The sequence below is a fragment of the Centruroides sculpturatus genome, unplaced genomic scaffold (genome assembly GCF_000671375.1).
Source record: "Centruroides sculpturatus isolate CEXI.00-Female unplaced genomic scaffold, Cexi_2.0 scaffold350, whole genome shotgun sequence".
NCBI classification, from domain to species: Eukaryota; Metazoa; Arthropoda; class Arachnida; order Scorpiones; family Buthidae; genus Centruroides; species Centruroides sculpturatus.
The window spans coordinates 353559-373556 of NW_019384643.1; the positions used below are offsets into that span (position 1 = coordinate 353559).

Here is a 19998-nt window from a genome sequence, read left to right on the forward strand (position 1 = left end):
CTGAAGAAAAGAGGAATATGTCAAAGGGTTNGCAATAAAGACTGAATCAATCTTTATTCCAGTCAGAAATTAATTCAACATCCTGTTTGCATATGTCCTCATGATTTTCAATAAAAGCTTTTTCCTCTTGTATTGTTTGCTTGACAATTTCAATTGAATTTTTCTAAAATAGCAATCAATTTAATTTGTGCATTGAAAAAAAAACGTAATTTGTATATGTCTAAACTAACGTAGTCAGAATCACGAAATATATTAATCAATCATTGATGTTTCTTTAATGAATAGGTACAGCTCTGAACACTGTACTAGGTAAGTGACATTTTGAATCATTTCGCTTGTAAAAAATGATTTTTTTAAATTAATTAATCTTTTTTCGAAACTAGGACAATGTCCATTAATGTATCAACCGACATTTGGTCGGATAGATTCCTGCGACAACTCAGTTGGAAGCGTTTGCCGTATAAGATGCCAACCCGGTTACGAATTACTCGGAAATTCAATCTTAAAGTGCAATCAAGATGGAGTTTGGTCGGGAAATCCACCGTCTTGCATAGGTGCGTTAGCTCTAGATTCCTGGTTTTTATGAAACACAAACTGATACCAAGATTTATTTTAAATTTAGATCGACAAATTGTATGTAGACAAACTCCTACCCTTCCTCCTCATGCCGAATTACCTCAAAATTGTCCGAATTATTTGGGTTCTCAGTGCCGATTGAGATGTAAAAGAGGTTACGCTCTGGTTGGAAACGGAGCTGTCACTTGCAATGTCGACGGGGAAGACGCAATTTGGATAGTAAATCCGGGACAATGCAGAAGTAAGAATATAATTAATTAATTATGGATGGGCCAAATGTTTAATTTATTTAAAAAAATTTCAGGAGTTCGTTGCCGCAAACTACGCAGTCCTAACAACGGTTATTTCGTCAATAAATGCAAAAGAAATGTGGGTGCGCAATGTGTAATTGGATGTCGACCTCCGTATATCGTCGGTGGCACCAACGTTCGTAGATGCCTTCCTAATGGAAGATGGACTGGCGCACGTAATGCATGCAGTAAGTGAAATACTAAATCCAAGTTTTGACATTCCTGGTTAGTGAATATTCCTAATTTCGTAGTCATGGGAGAGCAATGTCCATCAATTACTGGCTTGAATGGAGGACAGTTATCTGGAGTTTGTCAACCTGGTATTATTGGAGAAAGTTGCCAGTTTTCTTGTAACGCGGGATATCAATTAATTGGATTAAGCAATATTTTATGTTTGAGAAACGGATCTTGGTCGGGGCCACCACCGACGTGTCAAGGTATCACGTAATGTTTTTATCTCGTTTTGATGAAAGTGCGCCTTATTTTAAATAAATTGAAGAATTTAACATGTTAATAATTTTATTCGCTGTTTGGATTAAAAAAGTTTATCATAGTTTTCATTTTGTGTTAAAATAAATTGAAAACTTGATGATCTATCAACAAAAAAATTACTTTCATTTTGATAGAATGTGTGTTAATTTTAAATGCTACAGAATATATATAATAATTCAACAAGAAACCTGTAAAATTATATAAACATTTACTGGAAAATTTATATTTTCGACAAATAAGATTCTAGTCAGTTTATTGATTTAAGTTTCAACTCTAACAAGTGAAAATTCTCTGAACAAATTAACAAACAATATATCTTCCAGAACGTTTTTATTATGTGTAGATTTGGTCATGGCAAATTATTATAGTAGCCATTTTAAGTATTCAGTTCATTAAAACAGGAGAAAACAGCTTTTGCTCAGACTTTCCACCATTTCTGTTTGAAATTTGGAACACAAACACAGTTTCAGATAAAAAAAAAAATAAATATAATATATATAAGGGAAATTGTTCTTACACGTGGGTTGAAAGCTGAAGCAAAGAATGGGAAGAAGATATACTATGGCCTCAATTGCATGTCAAATACGACAGATTAAAAATTCAAAAAAACAGGGAGAGAAAAATATATTGTAAAGTTGTATGAACAGCTGAATTCATATCAATGAAAAAGCCTTTATGGCATGGTTTTTACATGGAAGTAATTCATTTTCGCTGCAAATAATCTCCATTCTGGTTATCGTATCTGTCACGCTACTATATAAACGATTCAATTCGAACTTCTCTTGTATACAATGATTTCGCCCATCCTCTTCATCTTCCTTACAGGTAAATTTTTTGACGTTTCTTATAATATAACGTTGATTAATTCTGACGAATAAAGTTTACTTTGTATTTTAAATACATTTTACGTGACANAAATTAAGTTTATCCATTCATTAAATTTTAAGATCGGCCTGATAAATAAAAACTATTGTTTTATTTAGTTAGTAACTGTCCAGCATTTCTCTTGTATATAATGATTTCGTCCATCCGATTCATCTTCATCTTCCTTACAGGTAAATTTTTTGACGTTTCTTATAATATAACGTTGATTAATTCTGACGAATAAAGTTTACTTTGTATTTTAAATACATTTTACGTGACAAAATTTGTCATTTAAGTATTAGAAAACTCGATTCAATTAATATTTTTATGTAAATTTGATTTTTTTGTCTTTACTTTTAGCTAAAAGGAATATTAATTTTTCATTTGTTTTAAGGTGTAATACTTTTAGAATATTTTTATATATTACTTAGATAATTTTTAAATACCGGTTCATCACAATGCGGAGATAGATATTCTGATGTTAATCATATCTTTACCGAGCTCAAAGTAATATAAAATTTTGTATAGTATATACTAATAGTACTGATTTATCGGCCGGTTAATAGGAAATATATTTTTATATCATTCAATGTTAATGTTTATGGATCATTGCGTGTCTTGTTCGCGCTAATTGACTAACCATTGTCATTAATCTGAACAAGACACGTAAAGGGTCATAATTTAACGGTAAACCTTGCACTTGTCAACCATATTCTTAATTGCTTTTTGTTAGAAAAATAATAATAAACATATATTTTCTTCAGATTTTTTTATTATATATAATTGTGTATCAACGACATTAACATTTATCTAAGTATAAAAATAAATCGCTAACTGGAAACACGTTTTAACAGCGGCATTCATTTTGTATTCTATTGATCAATATGTTTAATTAATAAAAAAAATATATATATATATATTAACTATTTCAAATGACTACTTTCTTGAATTGGAAGAAAATCCATGGAAATTTCCATTCGATGTTAGAGAGAGGGAAATTGAAGAAAATTTTCCGTTTTTGTTTATCAAACACTACATGCGAATGTAGTCTTAGTTTGAAAAGTTCTTAATAATTTTCTTTTATCGTTCAGAATTGTGTTCGTGACCGATTAACACTCGGCATCAGTACTAAAGCTACAACATCAAGAATTTTTCGTGGGTGGTCTATCCCAAATATTTTGGGCCTTCACTACCTGGCTATTGGCCGCAATGAGAGAGGCCGAGGATAGTCCAAATATTATTTAAGAAATCAAAAAAACAATGAAGTTGTTATCCCGAAAATTAATTTATTTTAGTCGGAACTTCCTCCTTTTTTCGAAAAAATGATGCAATAAAGACTGAATCAATCTTTATTCCAGTCAGAAATTAATTCAACATCCTGTTTGCATATGTCCTCATGATTTTCAATAAAAGCTTTTTCCTCTTGTATTGTTTGCTTGACAATTTCAATTGAATTTTTCTAAAATAGCAATCAATTTAATTTGTGCATTGAAAAAAAAACGTAATTTGTATATGTCTAAACTAACGTAGTCAGAATCACGAAATATATTAATCAATCATTGATGTTTCTTTAATGAATAGGTACAGCTCTGAACACTGTACTAGGTAAGTGACATTTTGAATCATTTCGCTTGTAAAAAATGATTTTTTTAAATTAATTAATCTTTTTTCGAAACTAGGACAATGTCCATTAATGTATCAACCGACATTTGGTCGGATAGATTCCTGCGACAACTCAGTTGGAAGCGTTTGCCGTATAAGATGCCAACCCGGTTACGAATTACTCGGAAATTCAATCTTAAAGTGCAATCAAGATGGAGTTTGGTCGGGAAATCCACCGTCTTGCATAGGTGCGTTAGCTCTAGATTCCTGGTTTTTATGAAACACAAACTGATACCAAGATTTATTTTAAATTTAGATCGACAAATTGTATGTAGACAAACTCCTACCCTTCCTCCTCATGCCGAATTACCTCAAAATTGTCCGAATTATTTGGGTTCTCAGTGCCGATTGAGATGTAAAAGAGGTTACGCTCTGGTTGGAAACGGAGCTGTCACTTGCAATGTCGACGGGGAAGACGCAATTTGGATAGTAAATCCGGGACAATGCAGAAGTAAGAATATAATTAATTAATTATGGATGGGCCAAATGTTTAATTTATTTAAAAAAATTTCAGGAGTTCGTTGCCGCAAACTACGCAGTCCTAACAACGGTTATTTCGTCAATAAATGCAAAAGAAATGTGGGTGCGCAATGTGTAATTGGATGTCGACCTCCGTATATCGTCGGTGGCACCAACGTTCGTAGATGCCTTCCTAATGGAAGATGGACTGGCGCACGTAATGCATGCAGTAAGTGAAATACTAAATCCAAGTTTTGACATTCCTGGTTAGTGAATATTCCTAATTTCGTAGTCATGGGAGAGCAATGTCCATCAATTACTGGCTTGAATGGAGGACAGTTATCTGGAGTTTGTCAACCTGGTATTATTGGAGAAAGTTGCCAGTTTTCTTGTAACGCGGGATATCAATTAATTGGATTAAGCAATATTTTATGTTTGAGAAACGGATCTTGGTCGGGGCCACCACCGACGTGTCAAGGTATCACGTAATGTTTTTATCTCGTTTTGATGAAAGTGCGCCTTATTTTAAATAAATTTTACTTTCTTCAAATTAGTTATTGCTTGTCCTTCGCTTCCCGTTCCTCAAAATGGTAAATACAATGGAATATGTTCGCCCGGTCAACCCAATCAATGGTGTAACTTCCAATGTAACGAAGGTTATACTTTATCTGGCAGTAGTAATTTATTATGTCAAGCCAACGGAACTTGGTCAAATGCGCCACCCACCTGTCAAGGTAAATTAAGTTTATCCATTCATTAAATTTTAAGATCGGCCTGATAAATAAAAACTATTGTTTTATTTAGTTAGTAACTGTCCAGCAATTACAAATACCGAAGAAGGAATCATAAGCGGAACGTGTAGTCCTGGAATAGTTGGTCAGTCGTGTTACTTCAGTTGTAAATCCGGTTACAATCTGATAGGTCCTAATAGTATTGTTTGTCGAGCCGGTGGAATTTGGTCAACGGATCCTCCTTATTGTGAAAGTATAATGCATTTTCATTTTAGAATTTAAAATATTTTAAGAAATGTAATATTATTTCTGTAATTTAGAGGTGAATTGTCCGCCATTGAATGCGCCTGCAAATGGAATTCAAAGCGGAGTATGTTCCCCGGGAGAAATTGGTCAGTGGTGTTATTTTCAATGCAACAATGGATTTGCTCTATCCGGAAATGAAAATCTATTATGTCAAGCTGGCGGTATCTGGTCTGGCACTCCTCCGTTATGCCAACGTATGTATTCTATGTTTACAATCACAAAACATTTATTTTATTCACTCTAACACGGTTTAAAAATATTTTTAAGGAAGAGCTATATGCCCCATAATTCAGCTCCCTAATAATGCAAATTTAGTAAACTGTAACAACGAGGTGGGAGGAGTATGCGTTGTGAAATGCAATCAAGGATACATCCAGTCCGGATCAAATTCGTTGGTGTGTTTGGCCAATGGTCAATGGAGTGGAAATATACCAATATGTAAACGTCGTTACGTAACAACGACGACAACAACTTATCGTGTTGTTCCGTTATGGGTTATTTGGCTCGGAAAACGATAATTCTTTTTAGTAAATTTATTTAAATCTCTGCATCAATTTTTTTAATAAATCAAAATGAATCTTGATTTAAAGATTTTATATATACACGATCAAATTAAAAAGTAACGCTGAGTTAGAGGCAATCTCGATAATGAAGAACAAGTTAAATGTTGCCATTCTTCATCTTCTCGAAGCATGTACACTTTGTAAGTCTCCGGGTCAACTGTAATACAAAAAGTATGTAATTCTTAATGTCGTGATTTCAAAATATGTAGTAGTATCGTAAAAATTTTAAGTTTACTTCTCAGTTTCGGCAAGCTATCATTAAGGATCATGTCTTTCTTAGTAAGATTTCTACAGCCAGATACTGCTGCGATTTCCTTATCCAAACCGTATGTTTTAACAATTCCTCTTTCCACCGAGAGCTTGAAAATGCGTTATAAAGTTTTATTAGTTATTATTATTTTCGGAAATATTAATAATAAAACTGATAACAACCTTCGAAACAAATATTATGGAATTTGGTCCAACGGATTTGCCGTAGGATCCAAACATTTTCCGTTGGATTACAGGTTCCGGAGTAGGAATAGATGCGTTTGCTAATCCTGAAAGCAAATTTTAGTTATAACTAGAGAACAATTTAACTAAATTAGCGTATGTAACTACCTATTTGTGCTAACGCTATTTGTCCACCCTTAATAACCATCTGTGGTTTGGCACCAAAGAATGCCGGATGCCACAACACCAAATCGGCTAACTTACCAACCTAAAAATATAAACATTGTTTATATGGTGGTTAGTAATTTTTCAATTTTTTTTTTTAATACATTTACTTCTATTGAACCAATATAATTTTGAATTCCATGAGCGATGGCGGGATTAATGGTATATTTTGCAACGTATCTTTTAGCTCGGAAATTATCGTTATCGCCAACTTCTTCCGGAAGAGGACCGAATTGCTTTTTCATCTTATCCGCAGTCTGCCAAGTGCGTGTAATCATTTCTCCAATACGGCCCATTGCCTAAAAATAGAATTATCTAATTTGTTTCGTGGTACAAAATTAAAAATAATTTCGTTGCAATTAATATGCCGTACTTGAGAATCCGAAGACATCATACTTATGGCTCCAATATCGTGTAAAATGTCTTCTGCAGCAATAGTTTCGGCTCGGATACGAGATTCCGCGAAAGCAACATCTTCCTTCAATTCCCTATTATAACACTTGATTTATCTAACGAAAACAAATACTCGTGACAAATTTATTGAAATTCTTACTTATTTAGATGGTGGCAAACCATCAACATATCTAAATGTTCGTCCAGAGTATTGGTAGTGTAGGGACGGGTAGGATTTGTAGAGGAAGGAAGAACGTTTGGTTCGCTACAGATTTTAAGTATATCAGGAGCGTGTCCGCCACCCGCTCCTTCACTGTGATACGAATGGATTGTTCTATGATCGATCGCTTCGATCGTTTCTTCCACACACGAAGATTCATTTAACGTATCCGTGTGAATCATGACCTAAACAGGAAAAATTTTCTTGAGTAGTTTATATCTTAAATACAAATTTTCACAAACAGAAAAGATTATTAAATTTATTCTAGGGCAGATGTGCATTTCAATTAAACATAATGAAAATTTGAATACACTAGAAAACTCAAAACACATTTGAAAATGTTGTAATATACGCGAAAATAACTGTTTACAGTAAAAACACTGATTTAAAATAGGTTACGTGTATATTAATAGGTTCAAATTCTACATTTTTAAATAGAAAACTTCACATTTCAACATTTAAGTCGATTCCATGTGATATTCTAAAATACTCCAAATACTTTCATAATGGATAAAAGAAACTCCATTGTTTAAAGTAAGATCATTGTGTTTTACATTATTTGTATTACCAGAAACTTACAAATCTATAGGACTATCTGAACATATATTTAATTGGTTTGTTTTAAATAATTTTAGTACACTTTCTCACATTGAATTTTCAAAAGATAAAATATTCAATTTTTAACTGGTGTTATCTCATTTATAGTTAAATTAATTCGCAATTTTTTACAAGGATCTAGTAATTTGTAATACTAAAAGTAATAAATGAATTACAAATTTAAGCTTACTTGAATGTCACATTCATCGGCAACTCGAAGACAAGCATCAATGGCCGAAGGCGTAGTGCCCCAATCTTCATGCAGTTTTAAGCTTAAAAAACGTATAGGATATTATATGAAAATCGAAAATTAAAATCAAACTCTAAAACTTACCCAATTGCACCAGCTGCTACTTGTTCTTCTAATTCCATCGCATAATCTTCAACACACGATGTGTTTCCTTTGCCTGAAATAAAAAAAATGTTTACCCTTAGAATGTACATCTAATAACCATTATTATTATTTAAAGAAAAACAAACCAGTAAAACCAAAATTTAAAGGAAATTTGTCTGTGCTTTGAATCATAAACCTGTAAAACATTTTTGCATTAATGAAAAAGTATACACTTCGTTATTCCATATATTTTAAAACCAACTTTATATTATTTGGACCGGGTGTGCAAGTTGTGGCGCATGTACCGGTAGCCGGTCCAGTGCCCCCACCCAACAGAGTAGTCACTCCCGAAGCAAAAGCTTCTGGTATTAACTGTGGACAAATGAAATGCACGTGCGAATCAATTCCTCCGGCAGTTAGAATGAGACCTTCTCCCGATATTGCTTCCGTTCCCACACCGACACTCATGTTTGGATCTACTTTGTCCATAATATCGGGATTTCCCGCTTTGCCGATACCAGAAATTCTTCCATTCTACGTTTGAAAAAAATTAGAAAGTTTAAGAATGAATCGAAGAAATAATTTTTTAAAAAGGATATAAAAATTGATATTTTCATCACTTTAATTCCCACATCCGCTTTAATAATTCCGGTGACGGCATCTAAGATTAAAGCATTTGTAATGACACAATCTAAATATTGTTCGGACATTACGTTCGGTTCTTGACCCATTCCCTCTCGTAATACCTAAAAAGAACAAAATATTTAATTTATTTAGAGAAAGTTTATAAAGACAATAAGCTTAAATCTATTTAATTCAAACACATAAGTACTAACTTTTCCTGCACCAAATTTGCATTCATCTCCATAATATGTCAAATCTTCGGTAACTTCGATCACTAAACAAGTATCACCAAGTCTCACCTAAGAATAAAGAACAACCTTAATGATAAATAAATAAATGAAAACTTATTGGCAAAATAATTTTTACTTTGTCTCCCACAGTGGGTCCATAAGTCATAGCATATTGTAATCGAGGCACAGTGCATATACCTGACGGTTGTTGTTCACTCTAAAATTAATAACTGTAAACACGAAATTTGTGTAATTACATAAATTAATATACAAAAATCTACCTGTTCTTCGTGTCTAAAACCTCTCTCTTTAATTCGTTTCATGATGTCGGGAAGAAATTTAGTGTCAACAGGCCCGTTGCAAAGATCATTTCCTCCTCTTATTATTCTGTAAACATTAAAGATAATTAAATAATTAACAATTTATTGTCAAATATCAATTAGGTGGATCGTAATTATACCTTCTTCCTCCAATTTCTACAAGTGGGACGATTTTAGTTTCTCCCGGTTCGAACCTAATCGCTGTTCCCGATGGTTTATTCTATCGATGATTTCATTATTATCTTACATTAAATATGTAAATTGCATTCTAAAATCCGAATTTCAATCCTAAATACATTACCAATCTCATTCCATAAGACAATCTACGGTCAAAAATAAGATGTTTGTTGGCTTCTATGAAGTTATAATGGCTGCCGATCTACCAATGGATCAAAGAATAATCGCGTATATTTACCTATTTATAAAGTTAAAACCGTTTATTTTATAATTGAAAATTCTTTTTACTTGAATTGGTCTGTCGCATATACTAGAAACCTTTAACAGAATGATTTTCCTTCCAACATTCATTTCAACTGGTTTGCTTTCCAGAAGAAATTTCCCAGGAGAAGTGTCTAGAATTTTATTGATGGAAGGATCATATTCTTCTTTCTTTTCGCCCTAAATATTAAGTATAAATGAACTTTCAAACAGTTTAATTAAAAACAGAAATTCGGAATTACATCGTTACCTTATTAAACAGGTGAGAATCAGGTACAGGAAGGAAACTTCCTTGAAGCGCAAGATGTAAATCGCCATCTCGACGACAAATAGGTTCGTGAATTGTCACCTGTAATTCAGATTAAAAATATTTTAGTGTATCCATCATCACTATCGTTGGAATCATCTTTAACAATATAAGTTAATTGGGTTTGTATATTTAGGGGAGATCGGGGCAAGATCGGCATGTTAAGCTTTACTTAAATTTTGTGTAATAAATACTGCTGTAAACTGAAAAAAAAGCTTTGGAATCATTTCAGATATTCCAGGCATTACCTGTCTAAATCCTAAATTGTAGAAATAATTTTAAATGTAATCACTGTTTATCGGTAAATATAAATTAATGTTTGCGTAGATTATACCCAGCATCTGCTTTCCCAAGTTCATTAATTCCGAAACACTTAATCCATCTCTAATTAATTCTTGTATCTGTCGGTTTAAAAATAAAACAACAATTAAGATGGAAAAATTAGAAAGTTAGTCAGATTAATTTAAAATTAATTAACCTGTGATGAAAATTAACGCTATAACTTCCGGGTGGTTTAATCTCAATCCTCTAGCCAATCTTTTCTGTGCCACAAATCCTGCCTGATGCAATAAAAGACCATCTCTTTCTCTAGGAGAAAGTCTCATCTTTTAAAACTAAAATTTAAAATAATATTTTATGAAAATAGAATAAATAACTGATTTCATTAAAGCTAGATTTAATTATCAATTAATTAACAGTATATATAAAGGGCCATAAAGTTATATAAATAACTTTATACAGTGGGTGATCGGTTAACGAACAAATCGGATAACGAACACTTTCGCGAAAGATTTTTATGATCGGACAACGAACACATGTTCGGATAACGAACACTTCCCTGAACAAACACAAGAAGAAGCGACGTAAAATAACGAATACCGATTGGTCTTCCTTTCTCTTCATGCAACAATTCGAAACTTTTCGGATCAGTATATACTGATCGGATAGTATTCCCCCGAACTTTGAAACTCTCCCTTGTAATTCCAGCCTTTTATATTTCTGACAGAAACAATTCTTTTACGTTTTCTTCTGAAAATGCGGATTTATGCCGATATCTGCTATTAAAGATCTTTTGAAGAAGTGTCGGAACAGCGGTCTTAAAATGGATCCAAACCAGGTTGAGGTTAATAGGCCTAGGGATCTCTACAATTACAATGCTATTAATTACTTCTGAAAAATCGTGAAGACAGAAAAGCAATTGACATAGGACAGCTTCTTTAACCCCCATAAACGGAAAAAATGACTAATAAAAATGCAAGACCATGTATACAGTATATGTAGTTTTATTATTACACATGAATAAACGTAGTAAGAAAGTATATATTTTTTTATTTTTGGGGAATTAATTAAATTCCAGAACGAATTAATTAAATTCCCATAAAAACAAATGGTAAATCGATAATCGGTTAACGAACAATTCGGATAGCGAACAAAGTCTTGGAACGTATTATGTTCGTTAACCGATCACCCACTGTATTATCAATTCTAAAATCATCATACAAAATACAGATATGTGAACATAATGTCAACCAAATAATTACAGAAGAAACTTTCATGTTAACGCGATAATTTAAAAACTATATTAGAGTTTGGTATAAATTAAAAAGAACAAAAATGGGTATTTTCATATAATAATATATCCGTTTAAAATATAATAAAATAACAAACTCACCCCTTTGAGAACAAGAATTCAAATGATAAACAAACCGTCACCAGTTTATCAATTGTGAATTATCAAAGTCATCTCTCACTATGGATAATAGTAATAAATTTTCGAATGTACATCAAATATCTCGTCTAATTAAATGTAAGTAGCAACATAATAATAGGTTATTTTTATTAATTAACTAATAATTTAATTTTTTATATTTCTGGAATGGATCTGCATAATTTCAATGGTATATAACAAGAAAATATATACATAAATTATTACTACTCATTTAATTAGAATAGGATATAAAATGAAAAGAAAAAATTATTTTCCACGAATTTAAATGTACAGATAATTTTTACAGCGTGGAGATAAATATTTAAATATATACAGAAAAGATTAATTCAAACGATAACGATATATTCATGTTATTAGTTTGATTTATAATTCTATACAGAAAAATATTTTTAATTCGAATTCTCGAGTAGAAATTCTTCAACAAATTGCAAACTTCTAATGCATTAAAATGTTAAACTGGACCATCTCTACTTACAAATCTATAGGGCTATCTGAACATATATTTAATTGGTTTGTTTTAAATAATTTTAGTACACTTTCTCACATTGAATTTTCAAAAGAAAAAATAAAAAAAAAAAATATTCAATTTTTAACTGGTGTTATCTCATTTATAGTTAAATTAATAAAATTATCATTAATTCGCAATTTTAGTTTCTCCCGGTTCGAACCTAATCGATGTTCCCGATGGTTTATTCTATCAATGATTTCATTATTTTCTTACATTAAATATGTAAATTGCATTCTAAAATCGGAATTTAAATCCTAAATACATTACCAATCTCATTCCATAAGACAATCTACGGTCAAAAATAAGATGTTTGTTGGCTTCTATGAAGTTATAATGGCTGCCAATCTACCAATGGATCAAAGAGCAATCGCGTATATTTACCTATTTATAAAGTTAAAACCGTTTATTTTATAATTGAAAAATTCTTTTTACTTGAATTGGTCTGTCGCATATACTAGAAACCTTTAACAGAATGATTTTCCTTCCAACNATGATTTCAATTGATGCGCGAAGTATAATTTCAAACACAAGTGTTTGGCTTACTTTCGTTTTCTAACTTTATAATTAAATTTCAAAAGAAATTTACATCCCACAAGTAAAACCTTCAATTAAAAATCTTGGTCTTCGAGCTTTAATTTGTACGTTGACGTTCCTTCACTAATATTACTAAAAATGCTCTAACATTCAGTCAAATTAATGTATGTGCAACGATTTTAAGGCACAAAGTAAAGCTCGAAGCCTTTTTCTGTGGCGTTGCTTATTTTTCCTCTTTATTATCCTGCTGACATTACTTCACCCAAAACTTCCTATATCCTAGTTGCAGTTCGTGTAACGTGCACTTTATTGACATGTTAACCCCTTGTGAATTTTAGTTATGAGAATACTTGAAGAGCCATGATTATCGGGGCAATTTTCCCAAATTATTGGGGGCAGTCAAATGAAAACGAGACAGATGGAAAAAAGTAAGTAAACTGTTTATTATTTCAAAAGTAATTGCCATAACTGTTAATACATTTATCCCACTGTGAGACAAGACGGTCAATGCCTTCATAGAAAAATGTTTTAGGTTGCCTACGGAACCACGATTGTACCCAGACGTGCACCTTTTAGTCCGAAGCAAATTGACGGCCACGAATGTCTTTCTTCGGGGCTCCAAAAATATGGAAATCGCACGGGGAGAAATCGGGACTGTATGGAGAATGTGTATGGACTATGCTGCAGAAGTTCCCAGCGAAACTTCTGCAGCGTAGTCAAAACAACCTTGGTAACATGTGGGTGGGCATTATCCTGAAACAGAATAATGCTGTCTGTCAACGTTCCTGGGTGTTTGGATTTGATGACACGCTTCAATTTTTGCAAAGTTTCTATGTACCGCTGTGCATTAATTGTGGCACCGTGTTCCAGAGAGTCAACAAGCAGCGGACCTCCATAGTGATGTTGGACGCACACACGACTCGCCGACCTCACTTAGAGCACGTCTAACAGACAAATGGCACAGCGGTGAACATTCACGATGTTCCTTCCTGATTCCCAATAGAGAACACTTCTATATACGCACCTACCTGCATTACCAACTTCCGTGCCACACTTATATAGTCTGTCTCGTTTTCATTTGACTGCCCCTAATAGTTGTCTTAAGAGAATTTCGCTACACGTGATTTCCGCTGCACCCAATGTCAGTTACGTTCCGCCGTTGTGTGTTGCTGTTCATTAAATGCATGTGTTAGAATGGAGATGATGGAGGGCACGTAAAGTAAAACCGCTATTCTGACTTATTGGAAACCTGACATTTCCATGTGTTCAATTTGACAATGTGTAAAATTACCACGTGACATCGTAGGTTATGGGAAGTTACAACTCACGAAATCTGTAATCGCCGTAACTAAATTGCAATAAAATCGCAGAACTTTGTCTCTCAAGTTCTCTGCATTGCTTGAATGTCTGACAACGTATCTACTATGCAAACTGCAACAATATTAGCGCCAAATTTTCACTTTCGGAAAATTTTGGAACTAAACTTTATTTGAATCGAAATATCACGGTTAGAAACTAATAGACCTGGTACACCAAATCCTGCCCATTATTTCTATAAATAGTTCTAAACACCTTCTGTTTAATTATAACCACTCAGTATATTGCTGCAACACATTAGAATTAGTACAGGAAAATGAATCAGTTCTCCAATTAAAAATAGTTTTAAAATGTAATGTAATTGTAACTAAGAAAAATATGTCATAATAAATTTTAAAATTTAAAGCAATACACCAAATTTAATTAAAAATGAAATAAAATTTACAATCCATTTTCTTTGGATATCAATTTTATAAAGAAATAATCTAAAATATCTGTCTCATTTTAAATAAAACTTATTAAATATAATAAGTATTCTTATGAAGCAACTTTTAAAAACATTTTACCCTTATTTAAATAAAGAATTTCTGAAATTGATATTTTTAATGTATGAAAATTCGTTCAAATAAGAAACTTGTCAATAGTCTTTTTATAAAAATAGAATAAAATTTATAATAAATTTCTACTGGTGACCTAGATTTTAAGCTTACATTGAACTTCATTCGAGCGTAAACATGTCTTTAACAAGAACATTTCGCAATATTATAAATATATCATTTATTTATATTTTTCTATCTAACATTTTCACAATATTCAAATAATTTAATTCAGTAAACATTTTCTCCTTATAATATATAAAATATTGTTCTATTTAATTCATTTATTAACCAAAATAATTTATGGCATGTTTCAGTACTTACTTTACTTCATCTTGAATAATATTTTTCCAAAATTAATTATTATAATTATTATTTTAATTAAAATAATCTAAAGTAAATCTAATAAATTCTGATAATCGATAATGAAAATTTATTTTATTATAAAAATAAATAAAATGTCTTACTTCTAGATCACTCTTTACCATTGAAATTCTTTTCTAAGCAGCGTTTTCTGCGTTTTTAATAAAAATGTTTTTTGTTTTTTAAAACAAAGCTGAACAATTCTTGCATAATCTTCCACTGCAATACTTATTTTAATTAATATTATATAATAATAAAATAAAGTTTCTATGAATTTTTAAACGTTAAAATAATTACAGTCAACTTTTTATAATAGGAAATTGGCATATCTTTACAAAACAAGTTAATTTTATGCACTTTTTTTATACTTTAATATATTAAATTTGTAGAAAAATTTTAGTAAAATAAGGTATTTAATTTAGTTTATCATGTAAATTAAAAAATCATATTTTTATTATAATAAGTTTGATTACAGATTCTATGTTGTGTAAATTATTATACAGGAAGCCCCATCAGTCTAACATACAGTGGCGTGCCGTCATTAGAAGCGGTGGAAGCGCCGCTTCCCTTGTATTTTATAAAAAAACAAACACATATTAATTTTAAATATAAGAAAATAATCGCACAATATTTTATTATAACCACATTATGTATCTTATTACAAATTTCTATACTACACGTGAAAAAAAAAATAATAATAAGATTGCTATTGTATATTGGAATATTAGTGGCGAGTGGAATCTCTGTATTGTCAATTCCAAAAAGCCAGATTTGCGCACGCGATTTACAGAGCACCAACCTCACCTGGATTAGCCGGTGGAAGTCTACGACCTCGGGTTGAAGCTACACATATAACGCTTCCAATTCTATCCGGGACCAGTTCCGGGCTGTTAGCCACCCGCCCGCTAGATATTTGGCCGATTACGTGAACAATGAGTAGATTTATAACTTTTCCCAACCGTTAAGAATTTACTGGTATGTTTTTAAGATAGTTCTGTATAGTTGACGGGAGTTAAAAAAACCCATTAAAATATTTGATATTTTTATCCCTCTCTCCGATTTTATATTACTCATGGATTTCAATGTCAAACCAGNTTTGCGCACGCGATTTACAGAGCACCAACCTCACCCGGTTTAGCCGGTGGAAGTCTACGACCTCGGGTTGAAGCTACACATATAACGCTTCCAATTCTATCCGGGACCAGTTCCGGGCTGTTAGCCGCCCGCCCGCTAGATATTTGGCCGATTACGTGAACAACGAGTAGATTTATAACTTTTCCCAACCGTTAAGAATTTACTGGTATGTTTTTAAGATAGTTCTGTATAGTTGACGGGAGTTAAAAAAACCCATTAAAATATTTGATATTTTTATCCCTCTCTCCGATTTTATATTACTCATGGATTTCAATGTCAAACCAGNAATCTCATTCCATAAGACAATCTACGGTCAAAAATAAGATGTTTGTTGGCTTCTATGAAGTTATAATGGCTGCCAATCTACCAATGGATCAAAGAGCAATCGCGTATATTTACCTATTTATAAAGTTAAAACCGTTTATTTTATAATTGAAAAATTCTTTTTACTTGAATTGGTCTGTCGCATATACTAGAAACCTTTAACAGAATGGTTTTCCTTCCAACATTCATTTCAACTGGTTTGCTTTCCAGAAGAAATTTTCCAGGAGAAGTGTCTAGAATTTTATTGATGGAAGGATCATATTCTTCTTTCTTTTCGCTCTAAATATTAAGTATAAATAAACTTTCAAACAATTTAATTAAGAACAAAAATTCGGAATTACATCGTTACCTTATTAAACAGATGAAGATCGGGTACAGGAAGGAAACTTCCTTGAAGCGCAAGATGTAAATCGCCATCTCGACGACAAATAGGTTCGTGAATTGTCACCTGTAATTCAGATTTAAAATATTTTAGTGTAGCATCACTATCGTTGGAATCATCATTAATTAATGATATAAGTCAATTGGGTTTGTGTATTTAATAGCGAAGATGATAGATATAGAAGAAGTCGCTCACAAGTTTCGTTCCATCGGGAAAGGTACCTTCAACCTGAATTTCGGGAATCATTTCAGATATTCCAGGCATTACCTGTCTAAATCCTAAATTGTACGAAATAATTTTAAATGTAATCACTGTTTATCGGTAAATATAAATTAATGTTTGCGTAGATTATACCCAGCATCTGCTTTCCCAAGTTCATTAATTCCGAAACACTTAATCCATCTCTAATTAATTCTTGTATCTGTCGATTTAAAAATAAAACAACAATTAAGATGGAAAAATTAGAAAATTAGCCAGATTAATTAAAAATTAATTAACCTGTGATGAAATTAATGCTATAACTTCCGGGTGATTTAATCTCAATCCTCTAGCCAATCTTTTCTGTGCCACAAATCCTGCCTGATGCAATAAAAGACCATCTCTTTCTCTAGGAGAAAGTCTCATCTTTTAAAACTAAAATTTAAAATAATATTTTATGAAAATAGAATAACTGATTTCATTAAAGCTAGATTTAATTATCAATTAATTAACAGTATATATAAAGGGCCATAAAGTTATATAAATAACTTTATACAGTGGGTGATCGGTTAACGAACAAATCGGATAACGAACACTTTCGCGAAAGATTTTTATGATCGGACAACGAACACATGTTCGGATAACGAACACTTCCCTGAACAAACACAAGAAGAAGCGACGTAAAATAACGAATACCGATTGGTCTTCCTTTCTCTTCATGCAACAATTCGAAACTTTTCGGATCAGTATATACTGATCGGATAGTATTCCCCCGAACTTTGAAACTCTCCCTTGTAATTCCAGCCTTTTATATTTCTGACAGAAACAATTCTTTTACGTTTTCTTCTGAAAATGCGGATTTATGCCGATATCTGCTATTAAAGATCTTTTGAAGAAGTGTCGGAACAGCGGTCTTAAAATGGATCCAAACCAGGTTGAGGTTAATAGGCCTAGGGATCTCTACAATTACAATGCTATTAATTACTTCTGAAAAATCGTGAAGACAGAAAAGCAATTGACATAGGACAGCTTCTTTAACCCCCATAAACGGAAAAAATGACTAATAAAAATGCAAGACCATGTATACAGTATATGTAGTTTTATTATTACACATGAATAAACGTAGTAAGAAAGTATATATTTTTTTATTTTTGGGGAATTAATTAAATTCCAGAACGAATTAATTAAATTCCCATAAAAACAAATGGTAAATCGATAATCGGTTAACGAACAATTCGGATAGCGAACAAAGTCTTGGAACGTATTATGTTCGTTAACCGATCACCCACTGTATTATCAATTCTAAAATCATCATACAAAATACAGATATGTGAACATAATGTCAACCAAATAATTACAGAAGAAACTTTCATGTTAACGCGATAATTTAAAAACTATATTAGAGTTTGGTATAAATTAAAAAGAACAAAATAGGTATTTTCATATAATAATAATATCCGTTTAAGGTATAATAAAATAACGAACTCACCCCTTTGAGAACAAGAATTCAAATGATAAACAAACCGTCACCAGTTTATCAATTGTGAATTATCAAAGTCATCTCTCACTATGGATAATAGTAATAAATTTTCGAATGTACATCAAATATCTCGTCTAATTAAATGTAAGTAGCAACATAATAATAGGTTATTTTTATTAATTAACTAATAATTTAATTTTTTATATTTCTGGAATGGATCTGCATAATTTCAATGGTATATAACAAGAAAATATATACATAAATTATTACTACTCATTTAATTAGAATAGGATATAAAATGAAAAGAAAAAATTATTTTCCACGAATTTAAATGTACAGATAATTTTTACAGCGTGGAGATAAATATTTAAATATATACAGAAAAGATTAATTCAAACGATAACGATATATTCGTGTTATTAGTTTGATTTATAATTCTATACAGAAAAATTTTTTTAATTCGAATTCTCGAGTAGAAATTCTTCAACAAATTGCAAACTTCTAATGCATTAAAATGTTAAACTGGACCATCTCTATAACGGTTAAAATATTCTTTATTAATAATTAAACCATCTCAAAATTGAGGATGACGCCAATATGACATATGCTTGCGTGTCGAAGGAACAGAGTCATAAAATAAGGCTTTGCGTTTACATTAACACATTTTTTTGGGGGGGGTGTTACCTTACCCACGGACTACTCTTTTTTTCTCTTATCTCATAAAGTACGGCTGGTTTTCGGGATTGCAATATTGGGCCGCAAGTAGCAGATTGAGATATTTGATCACTAGATTACGGTAATCTAGCAATTCCGTTTTGGGTTGTCGGGATATTGGTGAAGATTACGTTCTACGGACTCCCTGTTTTTTTTTTCTGTCGCGACTGCCCTTTCTACGAGATCTCCTTCCACTTCGTCCCTTTCTGCTCTTAGATCGCCCTCTTTCTTTCCTCTCTGCCATCCTTTTTGATTTTGATCGTCGTCTTCCGATCTTTCTCGCTTTCAATCTTTTCCTAGATGTTCTCACTGTTACTATGAAGTTTCTTCGAATGCCGTCTAATACTATTCTGCCGCAGTCGTTGAAGATGTCGATGAAAGACAGAAACAGGTTTCGCTCGATGTGAGTCAGTTTCTTCATCGGAGAAGGATCTTCCTCTAACGTGGAGGAGGTGAGAGCGCGTTTTCTCTTTTCACGATCGTTCATGATGATGTTCTTGTTCGGAAAAAAAGCTGAAAACTGAATTCGATGTTTCGAACGACGTTTAAAGAAACGATTCTTTTCTACGTCAATCGAATATTTAAATTCGAATTTAAATTTGATTTTTATGTTTTTCTTTGAAACGAGACGGTTGTAATTTCATTAGCGTTATTTA

General features: G+C 32.1%; 2 protein-coding genes and 1 long non-coding RNA gene across 3 annotated transcripts; 1 reads left to right on the forward strand and 2 right to left on the reverse strand.

Moving 5' to 3' along the window:
- The first annotated feature begins 53 nt into the window (after positions 1–53).
- LOC111626080 (P-selectin-like) lies at positions 54–5976 on the forward strand. The gene is made up of 14 exons (XM_023369363.1): positions 54–309; positions 384–554; positions 623–817; positions 881–1054; positions 1118–1303; positions 3804–3827; positions 3902–4072; positions 4141–4335; positions 4399–4572; positions 4636–4821; positions 4898–5077; positions 5148–5327; positions 5395–5574; positions 5648–5976. Exons 2-14 carry the CDS (start codon positions 398–400, stop codon positions 5896–5898), a joined length of 2253 nt encoding a protein of 750 aa, XP_023225131.1. The 5' UTR covers positions 54–309; positions 384–397; the 3' UTR covers positions 5899–5976.
- On the reverse strand, positions 5960–18905 carry LOC111626062 (urease subunit alpha-like). Its single transcript, XM_023369344.1, has 23 exons — positions 18638–18905; positions 17449–17583; positions 17305–17371; positions 17146–17228; positions 16918–17016; positions 16695–16847; positions 12568–12645; positions 9459–9538; positions 9280–9385; positions 9135–9215; positions 8981–9067; positions 8765–8890; positions 8407–8678; positions 8291–8340; positions 8145–8217; positions 8001–8082; positions 7154–7398; positions 6974–7088; positions 6711–6899; positions 6544–6643; positions 6376–6482; positions 6179–6302; positions 5960–6100 (listed from the first exon to the last, which is right to left on the reverse strand). The coding sequence occupies exons 2-23, from the start codon at positions 17572–17574 to the stop codon at positions 5988–5990; spliced, it is 2556 nt and encodes an 851-aa protein (XP_023225112.1). The 5' UTR covers positions 17575–17583; positions 18638–18905; the 3' UTR covers positions 5960–5987.
- LOC111626063 lies at positions 10285–12003 on the reverse strand. The gene is made up of 4 exons (XR_002756825.1): positions 11736–12003; positions 10542–10677; positions 10398–10464; positions 10285–10322 (listed from the first exon to the last, which is right to left on the reverse strand). It is a non-coding gene; the product is annotated as an uncharacterized LOC111626063 (long non-coding RNA).
- Positions 18906–19998: the final 1093 nt, after the last annotated feature.